Source organism: Mercurialis annua, linkage group LG2, assembly GCF_937616625.2.
Source record: "Mercurialis annua linkage group LG2, ddMerAnnu1.2, whole genome shotgun sequence".
Taxonomy (NCBI): domain Eukaryota; kingdom Viridiplantae; phylum Streptophyta; class Magnoliopsida; order Malpighiales; family Euphorbiaceae; genus Mercurialis; species Mercurialis annua.
The window spans coordinates 55,244,482-55,268,543 of NC_065571.1; the positions used below are offsets into that span (position 1 = coordinate 55,244,482).

The 24,062-nt window shown below is 32.3% G+C and overlaps 3 protein-coding genes across 3 annotated transcripts; 1 reads left to right on the forward strand and 2 right to left on the reverse strand.

Annotated features, from left to right (window-relative positions):
• The first annotated feature begins 6,053 nt into the window (after positions 1 to 6,053).
• LOC126670049 (uncharacterized) lies at positions 6,054 to 6,719 on the forward strand. The gene has a single exon (XM_050363703.2). It carries the CDS (start codon positions 6,169 to 6,171, stop codon positions 6,577 to 6,579), a length of 411 nt encoding a protein of 136 aa, XP_050219660.1. The 5' UTR covers positions 6,054 to 6,168; the 3' UTR covers positions 6,580 to 6,719.
• A 545-nt stretch (positions 6,720 to 7,264) lies between these two features.
• LOC126670048 (probable xyloglucan endotransglucosylase/hydrolase protein 26) lies at positions 7,265 to 9,519 on the reverse strand. The gene is made up of 4 exons (XM_050363702.2): positions 9,168 to 9,519; positions 8,914 to 9,014; positions 8,198 to 8,391; positions 7,265 to 7,836 (listed from the first exon to the last, which is right to left on the reverse strand). Exons 1-4 carry the CDS (start codon positions 9,343 to 9,345, stop codon positions 7,428 to 7,430), a joined length of 882 nt encoding a protein of 293 aa, XP_050219659.1. The 5' UTR covers positions 9,346 to 9,519; the 3' UTR covers positions 7,265 to 7,427.
• Positions 9,520 to 10,695: 1,176 nt separating this feature from the next.
• On the reverse strand, positions 10,696 to 13,267 carry LOC126670047 (aldehyde oxidase GLOX1). Its single transcript, XM_050363701.2, has 3 exons — positions 12,643 to 13,267; positions 12,264 to 12,424; positions 10,696 to 12,177 (listed from the first exon to the last, which is right to left on the reverse strand). The coding sequence occupies exons 1-3, from the start codon at positions 13,168 to 13,170 to the stop codon at positions 11,010 to 11,012; spliced, it is 1,857 nt and encodes a 618-aa protein (XP_050219658.1). The 5' UTR covers positions 13,171 to 13,267; the 3' UTR covers positions 10,696 to 11,009.
• Between the last annotated feature and the right edge of the window lie 10,795 nt (positions 13,268 to 24,062).

The window sequence follows — 24,062 nt, forward strand, 5'->3', positions numbered from 1 at the left end:
CCTTAAAACATAACATAAACAAACCATCACAAACAATTTCCTTTTGGCCTAACTTGGCCATATCACAAACTTGATAACTTATTCCGCTCTTTGTAGATTTAGCAGAACATCAAGAACATATAGTCATACGTATATGTTTCATTCCTATGCTACGGACGTCTATGAACATTCTATGTCGATCAAATCCAAAGAAAATCAATATTCCCTAGATTTTCCTCGATGACGTCGCGTATTTTAAGTCTTGCGAGCATTCCGCTCACTGTAGACTTAGCAAAATTAAGCAGCATCTAATCAATAAGCGCAAGTTCTATTCATAACAACCAATCACAAACACACATTTCCTATATCGTATATATTATCACAGGCGTACATACCTGTGAGCATATCACTCTCCTGAGTGATCGCGTTTTGCAGCGCGTCGCATATCTCATCAATCATATAATATCCAATCAATTCAAAACCATTACGATTCATAACGTTATTCTTATATAATATGAGTCTCGAGAGTATACAACTCTTCGCAGACTATAGATACTCGAAAGCGTATTGCTTACTCGAGTAAACACAAAACATAATTTGTGCTCATGCACACTCCTAACTCGACTCCTAATAGCACATATAAGGAAGGACGTTTTAATAAGACGTTTGAAAAATTGATGAAATCGACGATAACGTTCAAAAGACATGACTAGAAATTCCTATAATCCGCAGTAGTGCCTAGGTACTGACCGACTCTTACCTAAACTCCAATCACAAAAGAACAATAGCCTAGGAATACTAAACCATTGCTCTGATACCAACATTGTCACGACCCAAAATATTGAGCCGCGACCGGCGCTAGGGAATGGGAGTGGTAGCTCCAAAACCCGTAGCAAGCCTGAAAATACATACTAATTTTTCGCAAATCAACTTATATCTCATATATAATAATAATATCAAAATATACATGACCCCTGTTTGAAATACATATCAGAGTTAAAGCGCTTCACAAATAGAGTCTGACTATTCTAAACTACTGCGGACTTGCTAGAATGAGAACTTAGTCTCATGACTCGTACTACTTCCGAGAATTAAAACTTCGGAAGCTTCAATCTCCATGTCGTACCTAACTTAACCTGTAAAAATTGGAGTGACAACGGGGTCAGTATAAAACTGAGTGAATACATTTAATTACAAGCAATATTACATAAAGAGTGAAAACGTTTGAAAACCTCTTTATATAGAAAGTATTATTTTTGGATCATAATTCATATGATCTTACTTCATATATTCACTCATACCTTTATAGGTCAGGTACGTATCATAAACTAAGCGGTTATGTTATAGACGTACTTGATATACTTGCCTCATTCTTATGTCTTATGTACGTTTATACTACGTGTATACTTGACATGTTTTCTTTACTGTTATAGTTTTGATTATCTTTATTCTTCTCATTAAGTTTCTCTGATTTTATCCTTCTGATATCGATAGCAAAGCCAACCGATGTAATCACTTCTCTGACATCGATAGCAAAGCCAACCGATGTGATCACTTCTCTGACATCGATAGCAAAGCCAACCGATGTGTTTTTAATCATCTGACATCGATAGCAAAGCCAACCGATGTGTTTTTAATCATCTGACATCGATAGCAAAGCCAACCGATGTGTTTCACATATCTGACATCGATAGCAAAGCCAACCGATGTGTCTGATATCATATCTTAATTATTACTCTTATCTCATATTGATTCTCGATATATTACGCTTGATTTTATCTTCATATGAATCCCGAGGACTATTATCGAGAATGGATAAGATACAGGTCTCGGGATTCCTCTACCGAGATCAACCTTGTATCTTAGTTCTTATATTTGGTTGTACCATCGTACAAATTCTCGTTTTACGCTTATTATATAATTCTATTTTCCGTTCTGTTGTATTGATCCTTTATGGACCATGACATGCACATTCCAATCTACAATCATACATCTATAACACACGCACGTATGGTTATTCGTTATAATTAAAAGTACGTATGTGGACGTACTATGTTTCTTTATAACATATGAATAATAGTACATATAGGAATGTACTATACTTTCCTCGTACATATTTGGTTCGATACTTGTATATTGCTTAACCCCTTTCCCAGTATTTTAAACATATATGTTCTTTTCATATATTTATGTTATTCTTAAAATAACGCAGTACTGAAAGTAATCGTTTTCAAAATATACATACATGTACTTTTTCAAACATATATTAAACATATAAGTATTCATATAGTCGTCCGCATATGAAAATACGCGACTTTATGAATATTAACGAGTAATTAAAATGTACTCACAGTGACTGCTATCCAATACCGCAATGCTACCAATCTATCACGCAGGTTCTATGTATTGTCCTATCTTGTAGCTATTCCAGCTCGTCGGCCTGGTAGCTCGTCGGTACCTCCATTACTTATCCAAATTACCTGTACGTTTAATTCATAAACGTAAACTTAGTACCGAAATCCTAAGTTGTAAACTTAGGTTATCACGATCTTATTCTAAATACGTCTTTTAACTTTGATCGTGTTCTAATACTTAGTCGAGATACTTATTATATCTCTTAATCGTAGTCATATACGTATGATACTTCCAATCTTTAGGGTTTAGTTTTATTCCGATGAAGTTTCCAGTAGTTTTCAGGACAATGCGCAGGTGCTGCCTGCACACTGACACTGTTTAGTAAAACGACGATCTCTCCCAATTGAACCGTTGGATCGAGATGAAATTTGACAGAGGCGTTCCTAAGAGGCAAATCTATAAACTGACCGTTGGGATTTTGAATCTGGCAAGTTTTGAATAGTGTGCGAACGCACACAGTAGGTGTGCGAACGCACACCCTAGCTTTTAAGGAGTGTGCGAACGCACACTCAATGTGTGCGAACGCACACCCTTAACAGCCCCCGGAAAGTCGTTTTCCGGGGCTTTTCAGCCATCCCGACGTGCTATACATTCAACTATACAAAACCCGCATCTCGGTTTTCATTAAAACGCTATAATAACTTCAAAAACGTCGAATTCAATCCTAAAACTCAATTCCATCAAAACAGCCAATAAAATCCTATTTTTGTACCAATTCTCGAGATATTTACCTTGATTTGATGCTCGGGATTGATAGAGGATTCGATTCTGAAGAAATCGCCGCGAAAATCATTCGATTCGGACGTCGAACGGCGAAACAGCGACGAAACGATCGTATTCGGCGATGTCTCTCAATTTCTCTCGAACTCTCTGATCTTCTTCTTTCAATTTCCTTTTCTTATATTTCTTGGCTAAAATACCACTTTGATCCTTGTTCTTTTTGTTTACTATCATTTATCCTTTAAACATTTCTTTCGTACGATTTAGTCCATAACTAAATCGATAAACTCTTAAATTATTACTGTTACGTATTATTTATATCCGATAAATAATACGAAGCTCGATATTAACACTTTCCCGTCAAAATTCAATATTTCCATTTCCGACACAAAGTGGCTAAATTACCACTTTGGTCCCTGTACTCTATTATGGGCTTTACTTGACATTTTTCCTTTTAATTCCAATTCTAATTTTAGAATTGAAATATAACCGTAATTTCCTCATAATTAATTTCCTGAAACCGACCTACTAAAATTTATTTATCTAAATTTTATCTGAAAACTTTCTGATAACGCCAGCCTGGCGAATCCAAACTGGACAAGTTTTCCAATTAGCTAATAAATTATTTTGGGGTATTACACTTAGTTTCGTGTTGAATGCCAAAATGGAAAAATTAGCGGGATTTCAGCTTAATTTTTTTTTCCGATTATTATCATTTGCTTGTATTTTTATGTGTTTCATATATTTTTAGATTATGGTATTTGAAAGATCATATATTTTCTTATTGTTATATGGCTTTTATTATTGTACTTTAAATTTATTCTTTGATATATCTATCTTTGATAAAATAAAAAATTAAAGTAGAACTTCACAATTAAACAAGCCATGTGTGATGTGTGGAGCAATTTCAGGATGGGTGATCTGCTGGAAAATTAACGAAAATCTCAAAATGACATACGAAAATATTAAAAATGATATTAAATAATAGTTATTATAAATAACTATTACAATGTAATAAAAAGTATATTCTTTAATACCGTAACTAATTTTATCGCAAATATGTTGCTATATAATCGATAAATTGTTGAAAAAATTGATGATTGAACAACAAAATTTGCCGTCAATTTTCTATCGCTAGGTTTTTAGCGATGGATTGTTTCAGTCGCTAAACTGTTGTTCTTTTACCATTTATCAACCAAAAAAATCCACTACTGCAACACTGTTTTCTAATTGTAATTTTTGAACTAAATATACGACATAAGCCCTTGATTTTTTTAAAATAAGTCTCATCTACTCATGGTGCGATAAATAGTAAAAACTACTAGGAAACTTTTTGAAATAAATTTATTAATTAAATCCAAAGGGACTTAATTGTGAGAAATAAGATTGTCTCCAAGCTGTTAACATAATATTTGGAAACATGATTAATGAACAGTGAGATCAATTCACTAAGGTCATCGAAAAATATTTCCCCAAGTGGTGATGATCGATATCACAGCTCGGTTGGACGATATTATTAGGTCGGACTCCGAGTATTTCTAAACGAGACAAGCACCCGACGTATTCCGAATCAACACTCACGTGTAACTGATTATGGGGACTACATGAGATCCTCTAACAAGTACAAAAAGAATGTTCCTTGCACCTGACGCACCTAACAAACTGCGCCAAGTGTGGAAGAACATGCCACATAAGCATACAGAATAAAGGGATCACAAGAAGGCGAAGAGGACAAAACAACAAGGTTTTCACGGGTTCCACTATAAAAAGAACTTTACGTGAAACCCTAGATAATTACTCTTTTTTTTTATCATTCTTCTTCTTCTTCTTTTTTCCTTCACTGAAAATCTTACTTGAGCGTCAGAGCAAACGTCCGGTGAGCCCCCCACCGGAATTCAAGATGCCCTATGTGCTCTAGTGTGTGTAGGTGTTTAGGAACTTGGATCTAGTTGGTGATTTATCATATAGGAATTCTTTTATACCTTTATCCATTTAATTTTCACTTTCTTTTTCGTTCTTCTTCTTCTCCCATCGTCCTTGCAACAATCCATCCACCGCCCGCCGCCTATCACCTGTATTGCTATACAATTTTTTCTTCTTCACCTCTGATGGTGACATTTCTATATGTCGTCACTAGACTGATCAGTACATTGCTGCCTAACATTCGTCGCATCCAACAATTGGTTGTCGCGTCGTTCGATCACAACTTGCAGCAGCCATTCGTCGCGTCACAACCACACCAACAACCATGACGAGGTGAAGGTGAACAGTAGCGATGGTCGGCTGGGAATGGAGGTTAGATTAATTAGATTAGGTTAATTAAGGTTAAATGTTTAATTAGGTTTAAAATAAAATAAATAAGGGTCAATTAAAATTTTAATGAAAATTTAATTTAGGGTTATAATTAGGAGTTTAAATAAATTATGATTAATTAAGGTCAATTAAATTAAATTAGATCTCTCACTTTGTTATATCGGTTAAAATAATCCCGTTTAGCCAAATTTAAGATGAAAATATCCGGCTCGATTAATATTGACTTATTGAATTGTGGAATAACCCATTTTCAGGTCCATAAACTATACTTGTTTTATTTATCTGGTACTTAAACTATTTTTTGTCTTTATCTGGTACTTCAACTAAGCAAAAACGCATTTTTAAGTCCCAAAATGATAAGAACGACGCTGTTTCGTTATTTTCGAAAATGCAAATTGATATGCTAAACGGCGTCGTTTTTGGCAGTTAGAGACTGGAAAATGGTTTTTCGCTAAGTTGAAGGATCAAATAGAACAAAAAATAGTTTAAGGACCAGATAAATAAAATATGTATATTTTAAGGATCTGGAAATGGGTTTTTCCTTGAATTTTTTGTGCCAAGTTGTAGGGGTGAAATGATATTTTGTTCCATGATCAATACAAAGTATAGGCGGTTCAAGCTAATTAGACCAAACGGGCTCATTAAACAGCTTCAGAAACCACAAAACGCAGTCGTTTACCTACCTCTCTATAACAAGTAAGAACATCTCCGATCTCCGGATCCACCATCGCCAGATCACAAATGGCAAGAGACGTAGAAAAAATGGTGGCAGTAGGCCTAATTTGGGGCTCCACCAACGCCTTAATCCGCCGCGGTGCAATCCTCTGGGACAAAAAATCCGGCAATTCTCCCTCCTCGTCGCATACTTCACAAAAGCTACACCACAAACTCATATCTTCGCTCACTGACTTACTCAATCTCCTATTATTTTGGCAATATTCCGTTCCTTTCTTGGTTAATCTCTCCGCCTCCGCTACTTTTTTTGCTCTCTTAAACGACGCACCTATTTCTTTAGCTGTTCCCGTCACTAATGCTACTACTTTCGCCGCTACGGCTGTGTTTGGAATGCTTTTAGGAGAAAACACACACGGTGGACTCGCTTTGTTAGGTACGGGCTTTATTGTAATTGGTATTTGGCTTTGTATTACGTGATTTGTAGCTTCATTTTGAGAAGAAATTACCTGCATTTGCTAAATTTGCAATCTTATTTTTTGTAAAATTTGTATAGTTTTTTTATTGTTCAATTTTTTTGCTCTTTTTGATTGATATTTGATATGTTATTGCTGCCTCAACTTGTAGTTTCATACACTCTCGTAAGAAACGAGTGTTTATCTCATGCAGTGTGTGTCATTTTTACAACAAACTTAATTAATAAAAATTTGCGATAGACCGTTTGGATTGAGCGTTTTTAAAATCCATGGATTTTAACAAAATCGATGGATTCTAAATCAATGGAATTTATATCTATAGATTTGAAAATTCCATCGTTTGGATTGAAAACAAAATCAATGGATTTTTAACATTATTTATGGAAAAAAATAAATAGTATAACAATCCATCATTTATAAAAAATGATAGATTTGGACTTTCCCACCTAGTAGGTGGGAAATCAAAACCCTAAAAAATGATGGATTGTAGAAAATGAGGGAATTTATAAATTCATGGATTCTATTAATTTCTTTTATAGGCAAACGATGGATTTTGTCTAAATCCATGGATTGTTTAGACTCCATCGTTTAGAATCAATCAATTTAAACGGTACCTTAGTTATTTCTTATTGGCTTGTTTCACGAATCATGTAGCACAACCGTTGGATTTAATAAAAATTCGTAAGCAATTCAAGAGCACAAAACTTTTTTATTCATTGTATAGTTGTATTTGATTGAATGGAAACACTGTTTGATAAAACTGAGCCAAAAACAAGAACGAAATCAAAAAAATTAAACACAAAGAATCAATTGTAATAGTTTAATAGGGAAAAAAATTGGAGCTCCTGCATTTTAGAACTGTGGTTTGGAGCATTCTGGAGGCACTTGTCCATTGTATCTTTTAGTATCCGTGCAGTAATTGTAGATCATATAGTTATCTCTGACCCATTTCAACTGACCGAGTTTGGCGACACTCAATTGGCTGTATACTGGCGATGTCCACCAGTTGGCTGGAGTGGTGGCAGCGCATGTATTGATGCTGACTGGTCCGTTCCATTTGCAAGCCCTGCCCCTGAAAGTGCGGTATCTTGCTATGAATGGTGCACTATTCCAGTCAATTTTAACTAGTCCGCCTCTTGTTGCCCAGTTATCTGCGTTCCATAGGCTGGAGTATGCCCTCATCCCCTGTTTGTTTGGATAACCTATGCCCTCGTTCTCATAGTTTCGGTAAACACGGATTGGAATACTGTCAACATACCACCTGAAATTGCAACTAGGAGTGTTAAGTTTAGCTATCATTTGTCTTCTTGATCAACTTTGACTTAGATGACTCTATTGGATGATTCAGTAAACAAGCTGGGATAGTTATTGGTGCTTGGTATAAGTGAAAAATGAAAAGTTAGGAAGATTTCCAAAAGAAAATAAAGTTGTTGACGTAACAGTGAGCCACAAGTGATGAGAACATAGATGTGAGTTTGTTTTATTTTATTTATATCTTATAGATTTAGAATCTTCGATCATTCTGTCTTCGGGGATTAAGAATGACGTTAAACATTTACTAAAGAAAAGAAGAATGATCTTAGCGTACTATAGACATTAGCTTACTTAGTTAGCTAACTTACACGACTGCGGAAGGGTTCCAATGAATGGTGTAGTTGTGGAAAGCTGCAGTTGGATCAAACCAGGGATAAAATTGCTGCTCCCTGCTTCCATTTCCTTGAGTGAATATGTTTGTGTGGATAATATATGGTTGTCCTGATACATTACCTAAGAACTCAAAGTCTATCTCGTCATGCCTGTCTCCAGTAGATGACACCTGCACAATTTGCACAATGTGAAGTGTTGAAAACACAACTTGTGTATCCCGTATCCATCTTAGGGGATACGGAATCAACGTTACTTTATAAAGATGTATGTTTAAGAATGTTATTGAAATAGGACAATTATTGTTACTCAGATTTTATGCTATTTTATAGCTGAATGCCTTCTGCTTGGACAACCTTTACATTATTCATAAGTTTCTGTTTTTGGTCCTTGGCGGGTCAAATTATGAATTTATGATGGAAGAAATTAATTTTAAAGTTTAGAAAACTAGGAGCAGTTTTTATCCTTTAAATGGCCTTTTATGATAGTTTATATGACTATCTAGTATGAAAATGGAAACGCGGAGACAGAAAATGCTGAAAGAGCAAACTACTTAATGATATTACAAGAATAGGTTTTAAATATAGAACTTCTGAGTTTCATAGGCATTTTTAAAAATGAAATTAGCTTGCCAAAATGTAGAAGTCGAGAAGCTCTCATACAATATAGATGTTAGTTAAATCATTAGACTTACATAGTAGGCTGTGACTGTTCCAGCTGAGTTCCCAGATACCAACTTGATTAACATTTGAATGCTTCCAAACAGAAATGATTGTTTTGATTTAATACCTGATCCTGAAATTCAAAGTAGTGGTTTGTGGTTTAAGTGAATGTAGTAACTGTTGTCACTTGTCATCGTATGAATTGCTAAACGAAACATCAATAGTAACATTACATACTAAAACATACAATCATACTGTTTGATGAATGCTGATCAAATATGATTACCTGATGTTTGATCCAATACAAGTTGAAGCTCATCACCATTGCCCAGAACTGCAGAGTGCTGAGCACCCCAGTAGAAATACGTACTCTTGCGGAAGTTAGCCTCAGCTGGACTCAGCTGACATGCTGTTATAAACATGAGTAGAGCTAGAGCTACCATCAATATCTGTGAACTTGCCATTTCAACTCCAATGTTAACTTTTTTTTGTCCCTACCAAAATCTTGGAGTCGACACGGAATGTTTTGGTCCATGCCTTGTGGTTGCTTTATATAGATTATAACTTGCATATATGCGTGCTAGTTGACATAAATTTTGGTTGAATGTATTTCTTCATTTCTTATTTTATATAAAAATATATTCTATTCCTGGCATTTGATATCCATTTAAAAAATTATAACAAAATGTTAATTTAGTGTAGTTAGGAAGAACTGTAATCATACAAAATCTATCTGGGGTCACAAGTTATGCTTTCCATGAGGTGGTTGTTGTTCACCAATAATCTGTGCATAACTCACCTCTAACTATGTATCCTATTCTTAGGAAACAGAAAAAAAATCGTTGAAAAAATTTAATTTGAAGAGTTCATATGCCAAATTATATAAATAAAAAAACACTTTGCGTGTGCCTATTCTATATTAGTGGTAGGGGTGTATTTAAAATTTTAAATCGAGTTGAGTCAAAATATCGTCAAATTTGAACTCGACTCAAACTCAATCAAGTTTTGTTTTAAGAGTTAGAGGCTGAGTTTGGGAGAATAACTGAGAATTGAACTTCATCTTTCTAAATATCTATAAATCAAAATTAATTTAGTATAAAAGTAAGAGTATATATAGTCATAAATGATAACAAATAAATTAATCGAAGCTCGATTAGGATCACGAGCTTGTAGTATGTTTAAATTTGATTCGGTAATCGACTCGAGTAACTTGAATTGGAGCTCGACTCGATAAATATCGAGTTATTTTTAGATATTTTTAAGTCAATCCCGATACCGTGACATGGATTCGGTTATCCCCCTCTAGTTAGTGGGAATGTCAATGCCATAAACGTAAGGAAATGAAGGTTTATGTGAGCCAAGCTGGGACGCGGTTGGAATAGGAGAAAGCAAATGTCGTGCGCGAGACTAATGGCCCAGCTGTGATGTGGACGTGCTCCCTCGCCTATACGAATTATTAACGAGCCTACGCTTAAGCGTTATAATTAAGGCAAAATTGAACTTATCCAATTCACTATTTTAGCCTCTTTCCCAAATATATCAAGATTTTTAAATTTTGCCACATATATCATCTTTTCGACCTTTAGTAAATATACCTACGATCTATTTGGAGTTGATGAGACACGATGTTATATACGCAAGGTAGAATTAAATTTATCCACTAGATATATAATATCGCGCCACTCTTGGGTATATTTGGAAAATGTTGAAAAATAATAATATATACGGTAAGATTTAAAATTCATGATATATATGACAAATGAGTTAAAATTGTTGGTAGATAAATTCAATTTGCCTACTATTAATTACTGAAATTTTGAGATAAATTAAGATTGAAAAGTTAGTAGGAATAAACTATTACATAAACATATGCTAGCATTAACGTTTAGTTCTATTTTACACAAGCAAAATTATTAGCCTACTTATAATAGACCATAAAGAAGCGGTTTAGCTTCCAAATTAGACAACAACAAATATATCTTTGTTAATCTTTTCTCTCATCTTGCACCGTACTATCATTAATCGCACAATTTAGGAACAAAAAGAACAAAAAGTAATAGAGAATAGATTAGCCTTCAAAGAGAAAAAAAAGCATAAAATACAGAACAAATGTCCCTTTAAATCAGCCTCACTTTATCTGCACCCACTTGGAAATGCTGGGCACACCTTGGTAAACAGCAGAGAACAAATAATACCCGGGAGGAGCAATGATGCCGCTCGGCGGCGCCACGGCTGTAATGGTGTGTAATCCAAGTATGGGATTGCTCAGCACTTGCTTCAATCCCAAATCTATAAGTCTTTGATTCATATTGACTCCGTGAGTCGTAAAAGCCGGCGCGTACATTGTTAGTTTAATGTCTTTTTGCTCTACTGTAACTCCGTTTAACTTGATTTGGACTTGGAAATCGAGGCCGTAGAGAAGCAACAGCGGGACTACGATAATCTCTGATCTTTTACCTGCAAGGTTAGCATTCAAGTAAGGTGGGGAGTATTTCTCAATTCTGAGCTCAGTTGGGTACATTGCGTCGTAAATGTAGCCGTTGTTGGTGTTACTGCCACCGACGAGCACTTTTCCATCAGGTAGAACAACGGAGGTTGAATGGTACATTCTAGCAATTTGGGTTGGTGCTAGCTCGGTAAATCTTTGTCCCCTCTTGGCTCTAGGGTTATACAAAACTGGAACGAAATTTGGATCTCTAGCAAAACCCCATCCTGAAGCTCCTCTTTTAGCACCGTTTAGCAAAAGAAGATCTCCGGTTGGAAGAATCATGGCGTCGCCCATAAGACGAGGTGTTGGCATGAGTTCTCTTTTCCAAACAGCGTTTTTATCCGTGATCTTGATTCTTGCACAATCTTGAAGTGCAGTAAAGAAAATCTGTTTCTCAGCTTTTGAGTATGCATCTTTATGTGCTGAACCGCCACAAACCAAAACCTCGGCTGGAATCAAATCTGGATTCGAATCGTGAAGTTTTAAGGGAAGGAGTGCTGACATGCCAGAGGCGGGATAGCTACGGTGGCCTCCAGCGAGTACTGGGAACTCGCGGACAATCTTATTTGACTTTGGATCGAGCAAAACAGAACGACTGTTAGCAAAGATGAACACATTACCATCCGTAGACAGATGCACAAACGGATACAAATTATTCTCCTCTGGGTCGCTAGTTTGGCGAAGGAACTCAAAGAAGAAGGGTTTAGTATTCGATTTTCCTTCCGCCGGTATATACTCATAGCTGAAAGCATCACGACCACCAACCACGATGTATCCACCATCTGGCAATGTTGCTTGAGTAGAGTACCTTGAATAGCAAGCAACCAAAAAAAAAGTTCAGTTTCTTGTAGAAATTAATAAGAGGTAGTAATTGATTCAGATCAAGTCTAATACCATCTACGGTCAGCAAGTGCAGTTGGGTACTCTCTCCAATTGCATCCCGGGCATGTATTCAAGTATCTAACAGTATTTGCACCGCCTTGATACCCACCGGTACTCACTAGGTTACCGTTCACATCGAGACCTCCCGACGAGCACCACGTATCAGTATTGAGCTGCCGCAAAAATTCATTTCATACACTTAGATTTCACAATAACTTGCTAAAGTTAACAATTTTGTTAATATTTTCCTAAAATATTAATAGTTAAATGCTTTAAATCAAAATATTGATACATCAATGTTATGAATTAGGGATAATTTTAAAAATTAATATTTTGTCATAATATAAAGAAAATCATATAATTTGGAACATTAATCAAATTCAAAATATACCTCGAGAGGGGTAAGTTCCCCGGTGTTAATGTCGAAAAGGATGGAATGGCACCAACAATCTTTATCGGCGGGGTTTTTATTAACAATACGGCATTGACCGTTTGGCAAAGGAAGTTTAGAAATCTTCCAAATGGTAGCATCATACATTAAAACTTTATCAACTTTCGGAAGCAATATAGCGTGCATAGCGGAAACACCGGAATTCTGAGAAACAAGCTCCCAATCGCCTTTATATCCGAGGTCCGCCGCCGAAGTCGAAGCATTGGCTACGGCACCGGCATTACTCGGCTTACCCACCGGAATAGCAACATTTTCACCTTTGAAAAGAGGAGTACCGATATCGTTCGGAATGTTCAATTGAAAATCAAATGGATTTCCGAAAGGGTTTCCGAACAGTTCATGAGGACCAAGAACATGGTCATGGTTAAACAATTTGTATGCATTCGGGTCCTTCCATATTTGAGCAAAGGTAGAAATAAATAAAAGAGGGAGCAGAAAGATGGTAGTTTTGAATTTAATAATTGCCATTCTTGAAAAGTTGAGAGAAATTAAAAAATTTGAAGTTAAAAATTGTTTTTTATATATTTATACACAGTTTGCTTCCGCCTTGCGGAAGACTTTTCTTTCTGCTACGTATGCCATTCTTTCATAAGATTATTTATAGATGAAAATTTGGTTCGTTAATAAGGCATGCAAAAATAGAGTATTGTTCCTTGTTTAGAGAAGAGCCGCACGTAATTAATGTATTACATTTGTATTGTACAAAAAAAAAACAAACATTTTTAATTTTTCTGTATGGTAGGTAGGTATATAGTGAGAGGTTTTTATTGTTTCAAATCAATAACTAAATTCATGAATCAATGAGTATCAGAGAAATTTCATAAAATGTAGTAATTAATAATTAGCGTAGCATCTATATTCTCGAAAAAATTGATATATGTTGAAAATATCTTATTATTAATATTTTTGGAGATATAAATAAATCTTGACAGATTAATTTATAAATAGAGAATGGTTCTTAGTATAAACCAATTGGTTTTATGTAATAATATTATTCAGTATTTTAGAATCCATTTAATGTTTATACATATGATCATACTATGTTTAGGCCAATAATAATATTAAATTTATGGTTTGAAGTATTTATTCGGTATATTAGAATAACATCAAATAGTTTAGATATTGAGCGAATTCGGACCCGAGCTGGAAGTTTAGGCCAAATACACTTGATTTGAAGAAAAATATTAAAACTATGAATAAATTTCATAACAATTCAATTCATTTTTATATAAAAAGTTCTACTATATTATGTATTACTTGACCCGTCATTCTTAAAGTACATAAAATCTCTACAACTATAAAATAGATATTAGTATAAGTTAATTATATCTGAGTGTATTTTTTAAGCATTAGTTTTTTTTTTGACGAGTTTTAAGCATTAGTTTGTTTAATTAAATCATGTAAACTAAAAATATTAGATTCTCCTGTCATATGATATAGTAACTATTTTTTTTGAAATAATGATACCAAATAGAGCTGGTTTACTGTTTTTGTTTGTCTTACTATTGTTGTGCTGTTAAATTTATGCATAGCAACTCAAATTTCCAGGATAACTAATTTGGTACAACAATATGATTCTATGAATAATTTGATGTGTAATATTTTTTTCTAAAAAAGAAATTAATAAATTGCTTCTAGAATTATAGAAAAGAAAAGACAAGCACTAGCTAAAAACGTATAATATGCGAGTATATAATCACGTATACTAATGTTTATAGCAAATATTTATATTTTATTAAAAATATTTTAAATCATATGAAAAAAAACTTATAGTACGTAAGTTGAAAATTAATAAATTATCCAAGTTTGAAGTCATCATGCAACGGCTAACCCTGATACATCCGATTTTTTTTGGGCCTAATCGCTCAAAAGCTTTCCACTTTTTTTTTTTAATTGCACTCTGACGTTGGAAAATTCTCTAAAAACCCTCCCATTTTTAAATTTCATTTCAATTGCACCCTGACGTAGGAAAATCCTCTCAAAATCCCCCACCTTTAGATTTTTTTTCTTCAATTGTACTCTACATTGAAATTTTTTATAGTTTTGATTTTAAAAAGTTATTGGATATAATTTTAGGAAGAATGATTTTTTATATTATTAATAATATTAGTGTTCAATTAGAATATAAATTAAAAATGAAAGATTATTTTAATTTCTTTTTTCATGTGAAAAGAGGTCAATTTAATATTTTGAGGTACAATTGAAAAAAAATCTAAAAGTGGAGGGCATATGAAAGGATTTTCAGGGTGCAATTGAAAAAAAAATTAAAGATGGGAGCTTTTGAGTGATTAAGCTTTTTTTTTTAGGCTTATTCCCTTAAAAACCCCTCACCTTTTACCCCCAATTCGTTTGCACCCTCACGTTGCAAAACCACAAAATATACCCAATTTACGACCTTTCACTTTCAATTGCACCCTCAAGCATTAAATTGATCTCTTTTCACTTGAAAAAATAGGTTTATTTTGTTTTAAATAAAATATTAAGTCCTATTTTAAAATATATGCTAAAATTTAAAGTATTAATTTGAACATTTTTTAAGTGAAAAGAGGTCAATTTAATATTTGAGGGTGCAATTGAAAGTGAAAGGTCGTAATTTGGGTATATTTGGTGGTTTTACAACGTGATGGTGCAAACGAATTGGGGGTAAAAGGTGGGGAGATTTTAAAGAGATAAGCCTTTTTTTTAATACTAAACTGAACTACATGACCGTGCAAATAATTTGGTTTGTATACTGACTTAGGTCAATTAAGACATAATAATTTGGTTTGTAAACTGAACTATTGATAAGTTGATAACAGATGTGGATATTCCATGACTTGGTCTAAGTGCTGTTTTACTAATGTAACAATTTAGAAGTTGATTGCATTCAAATTTATTTTAGTTTATACTTTTATGTTCTAGCTACTCCATGATTGTAGGCAAACGTATATTTTTTTAAAGAAATTGTAGGTATACATATGGACTTTCACTTGTACAGTTGAACTCAACAGTCAACACAAACAGACACACACATTGACACATATACCATAATAATACCACCGTCCATAACGTTATAGCAGATACTAAACTTGAGAGGATATTGAACTATGCGAAAATTTCAAAATAGATACTGAATTATATAAAACATTATAAACTGAGTACTTTCGGTCACTTGTTGTTGACATGGCTTCTTCTTTCGTTAAATCAGTGGAAAACACGTGGCTAAGAATATCCATTTTGTAATGTTTCGTATAATTAAGTATCCATTTTGTTATAAAAAAATTCAATATTCATTTTAAAACTTTCATATAGTTCAGTATCCGCACAAATTTAATACTCAATTATAGCACATTAAATATTGCAGCCTAAAATACCATTAAAACTTATCTGAAACAATTATGGTTGAACTCATCATAATTTCTTTTATATTATTAGTTTTTATTTCACTCGATTCTTTATAAATATTTTACATTTAAATAATTTTTAACTACTTATTTTGTACACTTATATATATATTCTTTTTATAGACGAACGCCATCGTTTAAATTGGCATGAAACGACAATGTTTATTGCCAAAAAAGGCCACATGTGTACAAAAATAAATAGTTAAAAAATTATTTAAATATAAAATATTTATTGACGATCAAATAAAATAAAGACCTAATATCTTAAAAAATTCTGACCTTTTAGCACCCTTTTCAATTCTATCCTGACGTTGAAAACTAGTCAATTTAGAAACTAAAAAATGTACTTATTTGTAGTATGCGATCTTCTTTTACAACATCTACTAGCTCTTGCAATACACGGTCTTCCTCCGAAAATGGTACTTGAACCTCTCTTTCCCCCCCAGAAGTTAGAATCCACAAGAATAAGATTAAAATATAATTTACAAAGTCATAGGACAAAAAAACTATATGGTCTTTCCAATATCAAAAACTTAATTCGAAGATATATTCTCTTGATCCTACATTTAGTTAGGATGTCTCTAACCCTTAGCCGGACAGGCTTCTAGCTCTAGCATTGATTCCAAAACAACAAAAGGAAACAAGTAAAATAATAAAGGAAATTATTGACTTCGGATAGGAACTCGATTTGGTTTTCTGTTATTTCTAATAGCTCATCTATTGTTTCCGGTTTTGATATAGACTTGGCTAATCCTTCTCATCTCTCACACATTTGGAAGGGAATTGTTAATTCTTGTGTTAACAACAGTGAACTTTGGAATTGTTTCAAGGATTCAACAGTTATGATTTTGGGGGATGGCAATAATATTCGATTTTGGAAGGATAATTGGACGTCGGCTCCGCTGAATCAAACTTTCCCTGACCTGTTTCGTCTCTGCCGCAATAAAGAAGCTACTGTTGCTGCTGTCTTCAATTCGGATGCTCTGCAATTCACGGGCTTCTCCTGGAACCGTCGTCTTCGTCTTGGGGAGAAGCAACGCTTCTCAGAATTGCAACAGCTTCTGCCGCAGGGAGCTGCTCTTCGTGTTTTGCCGGACAAGCCAGTTTGGTGCAAAAATCAGCATTACACTTCGGCCTCAATGGTGGAGCTGCTGAACTTAAAGTTCAATATCAGGCCTTGTGGCTTTCTCTTGAAGCATATTTGGAAAGAAAATGTTCCACCTCGGATACAATTCTTTGTTTGGTTGCTAGCTAGAGATCGCATTTCTTCTAAAGTTAATTTAGTTAGGCGAAGAGTTCTTAATTCTGATTCAGTCTCCTGCTCCATTTGCTCTGAGGAAGAATCGGGCATTCACATTATCTTGCATTGCCGATTCGCTTGGAATTTTTGGTCGACTTTATTATCTAAGGGTAATGTTAGCTGGGTGGCTCCAGGATCTCTTGATGAATTTTACACTCATTGGATTTCAATTTCTGTCGGTAGGCATCGCAAGCTTTGGAAGTTATTTTGGTTTTATGGAGTATGGCACTTATGGAAGGCTAGGAACAGACGATTATTTGAAGATGAAGCAGTAGATGTTAATTCTCTGATTTACATGACTGTTTGCAAGGCAGTTGAGTTTCATAAGACGCAAGATCAAGGATTTTTTTACTCGGGCAATGATGTCTTTAGATGCTTTGAGTTCTTTTGTAACTTTTATTAGTTATTTTCTGTTTTGATTTCTCTTTTGCCATCCATTATTTGTGGATGAGCTAATATATTTATCATTTATCAAAAAAAAAACAAACAAAAAATCAATCGAAAATGAGAAGAATTAAACCGCTGATCTCGCTAAAGTTGCCATCTTGGACCGCAAATGGTAGGAACAAAGTCTCGTTGCGTGCGAGGGTCTTGATTTTGAACCACTTTCGATTAGACTTTGAAACCGCTAGATCCATTGAAATTGAGTATTTCCTATCATCTTTGTCCATGAAATTCTAAAAGTTAGAAAAACCCTTCAAAATTTTAGGTCTACAAGAAATGATTCTAAAACCTGAACAAGCACTAAAAATTCTTGAGAGATCTAAGCAAACAAACCGCAAAATAAATATAAAGTTATAAAAAAATCTTTCAATAAAAGATAAATTACATATCGTAGAGCTATATAGCGTACATATTTTATTAAATAACGATTAAAATGATATATTATTTATTATTTATAGCCGGAGAAGAGGTGAATTCCGATCTAATATTATTTATTATTTATGACGGAGAGAAGGTGATTTTCGATCGAAATCGAATAATCACCTTCTCCTACTCTTCAAAGGATGAAAATGAAAAAAAATTAAAGAGAAAGGAGAGGAAAATTTTAGAGAGAAAAGTGAAGGAAGTGATCCAGTTTACCCAGGTCCTCACATCACATTGCTTGCTTTAGTTTTAACTATTTAACCATCAATTCACTTTTTGAACCTCTAATTGAATTATCTTTATTTAGTTTTAAGAAATTGAGAGTAGATGACTTGAATTTAATTGAATCTCTCCAATAATTTTGTGTAAGTTAGAACAAATCTTTCTCCCTTCATTTTTTAATGTTATGATACATTTGTCAATTCATTTAGCATATGAAGCTAGAATTTATGGGCCAGTCCACATTTAAATGGATGTACCCCATTAAGCAATCATTAAAAAAAAATTGCTTGCAATATAACACATCTAAAAAATTCCATTGCTGAGGGACATATTGCAAGAGAGTGCATGACTTTTTGCTCAAGATACCTAAACGAGCTATATTGCAAGATAAATAATTTTACATATATAAACTGCACAATTAAATTTGCAGATTAATCTGTAGATTTTATCTTGCAGAAATAAAAAAAAGTACAAATTAATATTATGCAATATGTAAGTTTTTAGTTTTGCATATTAATCTACATAATTAAAAATATAGTCTATAGAATTCTGCTGAAAACAATATACATTGTATAAAATTAAATCTGCAAATTTAATTGTGTAGATTAATCCGCAAAAATGTACAGATTATTAAAAATTGCACTATACTCTCTGATTTTTGCTTTTACTAAATTATTTCGTGTATAATTTGTTATAGATACATTCGCATCAATGTGGTAAAACTTTCAATTTTAATTCTTTTGATTTGTACATTTTAAAGAAAGAGTTCGAGATCAGCTGAAAGCCACATAAATTCCCACCCCCTCAATCATATTTTTTATATGGAGGGAAATAACTATTTGTTAATGATTTTATACAGGTTCAGGTAAAAGATCTTATGAACAATTGCTTGAAATTCTATATGAATATATTTACATATATAAAAAAAGTTGTTTGTAATGGAGATTTTATATAACTGTATTTTTTATTTTGGTGAGTAAAAACGAATAATTCAATACGAGTTTTGTTGGTGACGCAACATATTCAATAAATACTGATAACTTTCTGATAGAGTAAAATGAGTTCATCTAATTCTAGGAACTTTTCTATAATTTTTTTTTGGATATCATTTAAAAAAGAACTATCCGAAACACAACCACACTTGTCGTAAGAGCATTCCACATGTCGAACGCTAATCCGTCGCCAAGTGTGTTACATGCTTATTAGTATTTATGAAGAGATACTTGTCATTTGAAAAAACTCAATGAATGGATTTTAATGATGTAATGAGGAAAAATTATTCCTTGAATAAGAGAACTCAATAAACAGCTAATTAATATCTATGAGGGTTCTGATTGACTAATGAGGAAAAATTCGTCTCTAGTGTATGAATTAATGACAGATAAATAGTACTCCCTCTGTCCATTTTTAGTTGTCGCTTTAGGCAAACAATTTTGTCCATCAATAGTTGTCACTTTAGAATTTCTATGTGATTTTCACAATAGTATTTCAAATTTGACCTTCTTATTAATTCACTTTATTAAATGATAGTTCAATTTTCAAAGTTAAATCATCCAATAGTGGATTATAACTCTACTTTCAAAACTAAATTTTTCAATAGTGGAGTTTATAAATAGGGTTATATTAGTCTTTATGCTTATAATTCAAGGCAAAAGAAACACTTTCTTAATCTTAGCAATATAGCCTAAAGCGACAATTAAAAATGGACGGAGAGAGTAAGTGATGAAAATATTTTGGGTAAAAATTATATTTAGTGAGGATATAAAGACCATCAGTATTCAATTAATGAGGAAAATCTGATCCCATCATTAGTTGTTTTTAATGACAGAGGCAATAATGAGGGTACATGAGGAAAATATACCGTTTTTTATTTATTTCTATTTATTTTACATTTTACGTTAGAAGTTATTTCATTTAGTGTGAAAAAATTGATGATTTAGCGACGGAAAAATACACTTATTCCGTCGCTAAATTAGTGACTGACACGATTTTTCGTCGCTACACGTCGTCGCTAAAATACATTTATTATTACTGGAATAACATAAATTTTCACAAAAAATTGACTTTTTTTAAAGTCATTTGGCCTATATAATAATATTTTATAGTGGTAGTCTCTTAGTCTTTAGGAATTTTCTGCTACCTATAAGGGTGTCAAAATAGATCATGAGTGCATGACACGATAATACGATTTGCCTAACACGTAAATTTGGCAAATCAGGGTTGAGATTTAGCGGATTCCTAATGTGTCAACCCGTTTATGACACGAAATAAATGGGTCGTGTCACATATTGACTCGCCAACCCATCTAACACGTTTGACCTGTTTATAAATTATATTATTTATAATAATATAGAAATAAAATAGTTTTACTTTTACAAAATTAAAATTAAAATTTTTAAATTAATTAAATCTTTTATTGATATGTAAATAAAATTAATTATATTATAATTTGATTATTAAATGATAAGTTCGAGGTTAAAGTTATATTTATATGGTTTTAAATATTTTAAAATGTTAAGTGGGTCGTGTTATCCTGTCGTGTTAATCGTGTAATTGTGTTAATCGTGTTAACCGTTTATCTTAACATGTTAATTGTGTCGTGTCGTATCACTCGTTTAAAATTCGTGTCGTAATACGGTTGAAGATCTTGACACGATTAGTTAATTAAACAGGTCGTACTCGTATTGACCCTAATCGTGTCAACAGAGTGGGTCGACACGACATGAACACGACTCACCAACCCGTTCTGATACCCCTAACTTCCTAGTTAGTATAAAAATCTCTCGTAACTTCCTAGTTAGTATAGAAATCTCTCGTAAATGATGATAAATCAGAAGATTTAATATGAATTAAATAATATTATAGAATACTATATTAGAAAAATTAGAAATTTAGATAATTATCCATCACATTCTCTATTTCCGGCATTTCGGATTCTGCCTTAACATGTATTTGAATAGAAAGCATTGCTGTGATTGTAGCACTTGGAGTAGGATGAAGAACTGCAACATCTCATTGAGATTACACATACAATGCATTTAGTGCACAATTTAGCTATTGAAATATGTCCAAACATTATATTATACATTGCATTTATACGTACTATATATATTTAGCTATTGTAAACGTCAAATTAATGGTTTTCGTGCTTAATTCCATTTAGCTCCGTTGAATCTAATGCTTTAACTTATTACCAATTTTAGCTTTCTTAGTTTCAATAGTTCACTCGTCTCATATCAAACAAAAAAAAATAAAAATTGACTTAAAATCTTGACTTATTAAACGTCAAATTCTACTATGTTCAAAGTGCATGGCATGCTAGAGTACCGTTAGGATTTGAAAATCTACAACATTAAATTGTTTCTGCATATATAATATATATTACATTGGAATGGTATTTTCATTTGAAGCAAAATAGTTGGTGCTTCTAAATTTACTTTGATCTTTACAAAGTAAATCTTATTAGATCTATTTATCATCATTGGATGAACTATTATCAATTTATCTAATGGTGAAACTAATAAAGTAGACAAAAAACAAAATAACTGAAAAAAGCCAAAATAGCTATATTTAAATAAAAATTAAGTAATTGTTGTAAATCTTAATATATATTCTTGGATTTTATCTCCGATGAAAAAAATCATTGTTAGCTAACTTTTTCGGATAATCCAAAGGAATAGAGATTTTTTTTAAATGAACGTATCTAAATTTTTTTCTCTTTACAGTAGCTAGATTTTAATTCAGTATTTGAATATAACTAGTTTCGCATTACGTGCTATGCACGTGGCTCGTAACGTAACTCGTCAATGAACATATTAGTAAATTTATTATAATTATATCAATTTTTTTATTTATAATTAATATTAAATTAGTTAAAAAAAAATTAAAAGTAAATATAATACATTCGGCTATTAAATTTTGTTTCATACTAAATTTATTCTTCTTTTGGTTTTATAATAAACATAATTAAATAATTAACTTAATTTTATTAATAATATCTTTAAAAATAATAAGATAGAAATTTTAATAATATTATATTGACCAAATACAGTATTTTAATTTTATAGTTCAATCAAACTAAAAGATAGGTATTCATACTAATTTGGAGACAATTTAGTTATTTTATAAATACTAAAAACTAAATTACAGATAATTTAGCTACCTATTCTAATTAGTACTTTAATTACGATATGGAGATAATTTAGCTACATATTCTATTTAGGACTTTAATTATAATATTGATTAATTAAATAACTAATTAGTTAATGACTATAAAACCTTTATTTAGTACTAAAACTAAAAAGGATTATTCAGTAAATTTGCATGTCCCTCCCAATCCGTGCTTTTATAGATAGTATAGATTAAACTATACTTTTATAACAATTAAGTATATTATGCTAATAAATTTATATTTTCTAAAAATAATTTGACATTGCAGTCATGTAAGGGCAGAACTAGGAATTTTAAAATGAGATGGATGGTTGGTATAAAAAAATTATAAGGGAAAATTGTACATAAATTAAAGGATAACTATATTTTTAAAAAATAATTAAAATTGGAGGACTAAATCTTCCTTCTCAAAAAAAATTGAAGGGCGGTCCCCACCTCAGCCTATAAGGTTGAGTCCGCTAGGGGTCGGAAAAAAACCGGTCAAACTGATTAATCGAACCGAAACCGCAAAACCAAATCGAAAAATATGGTTAACCGGTCCAAAAGTTTAGATTTAGGTTTTAATTTCTAATTTTTATGGTTAATGGTTTAGGTTTAGATTTTGGAGTTTTAAAAACCGCGGTTAACCGGTTTATAAATAATATATATATACATTTTTAATTATTCAAATAAAATATATTTTACATACATAAAAATTCTAAACACAAAAAATATATTTAAAAATATTTTATTTATCAATATATTTTTGTTTTAGGAGTATATATATAAAATATATTGAAAGAACTTTATTCTTCTTAATAAAATATTTACTTAATTGAAATATAAATGTATAAAATTTATATTTTAATAATTAAATAAAATGGAAATTAAAGTTTAATTATTCGACTATATTTAAAATTTTATTTTTTTTATATTTAAGTTTTTAATGGTTACATGGTTAAAAACCGCAAAACCGAAAAACTGAATCGTTTTAAATGGTTAACCGATTTAATGGTTAACCGTTTAAAATTTTAGGTTTAGGTTTTTAATTTTAAAAACCGAACTACTATGAACCGGTTTACATATTATCCTCGTGGACCGGTTAATCGGTCTATGCACACCCCTAGAGTCCGCCCCTGCAGTCAGGTGAATATTTACTTATTAGGATGTTGCTTTTAATGGTAAAAAGTACAAATAAACTCTCGTAATTTTCACAAAAGTGAAAATCAACTCTCTTTTTTGTACAATTAAACTCTCTTTATTATCAAATAGAACAAATAACCCCTTTCGTCCAACACTATTAGAAACACTGGTTAATGGCTGACATATCTCTCACAATCATATAGGAAAAATGTTTACAAATGGTTTTAATATTTAAGATATTTATCGAAAATTTAAGAGGGCAAGTGTCCAAAAAATAAGTTAAAAATATTTATTTG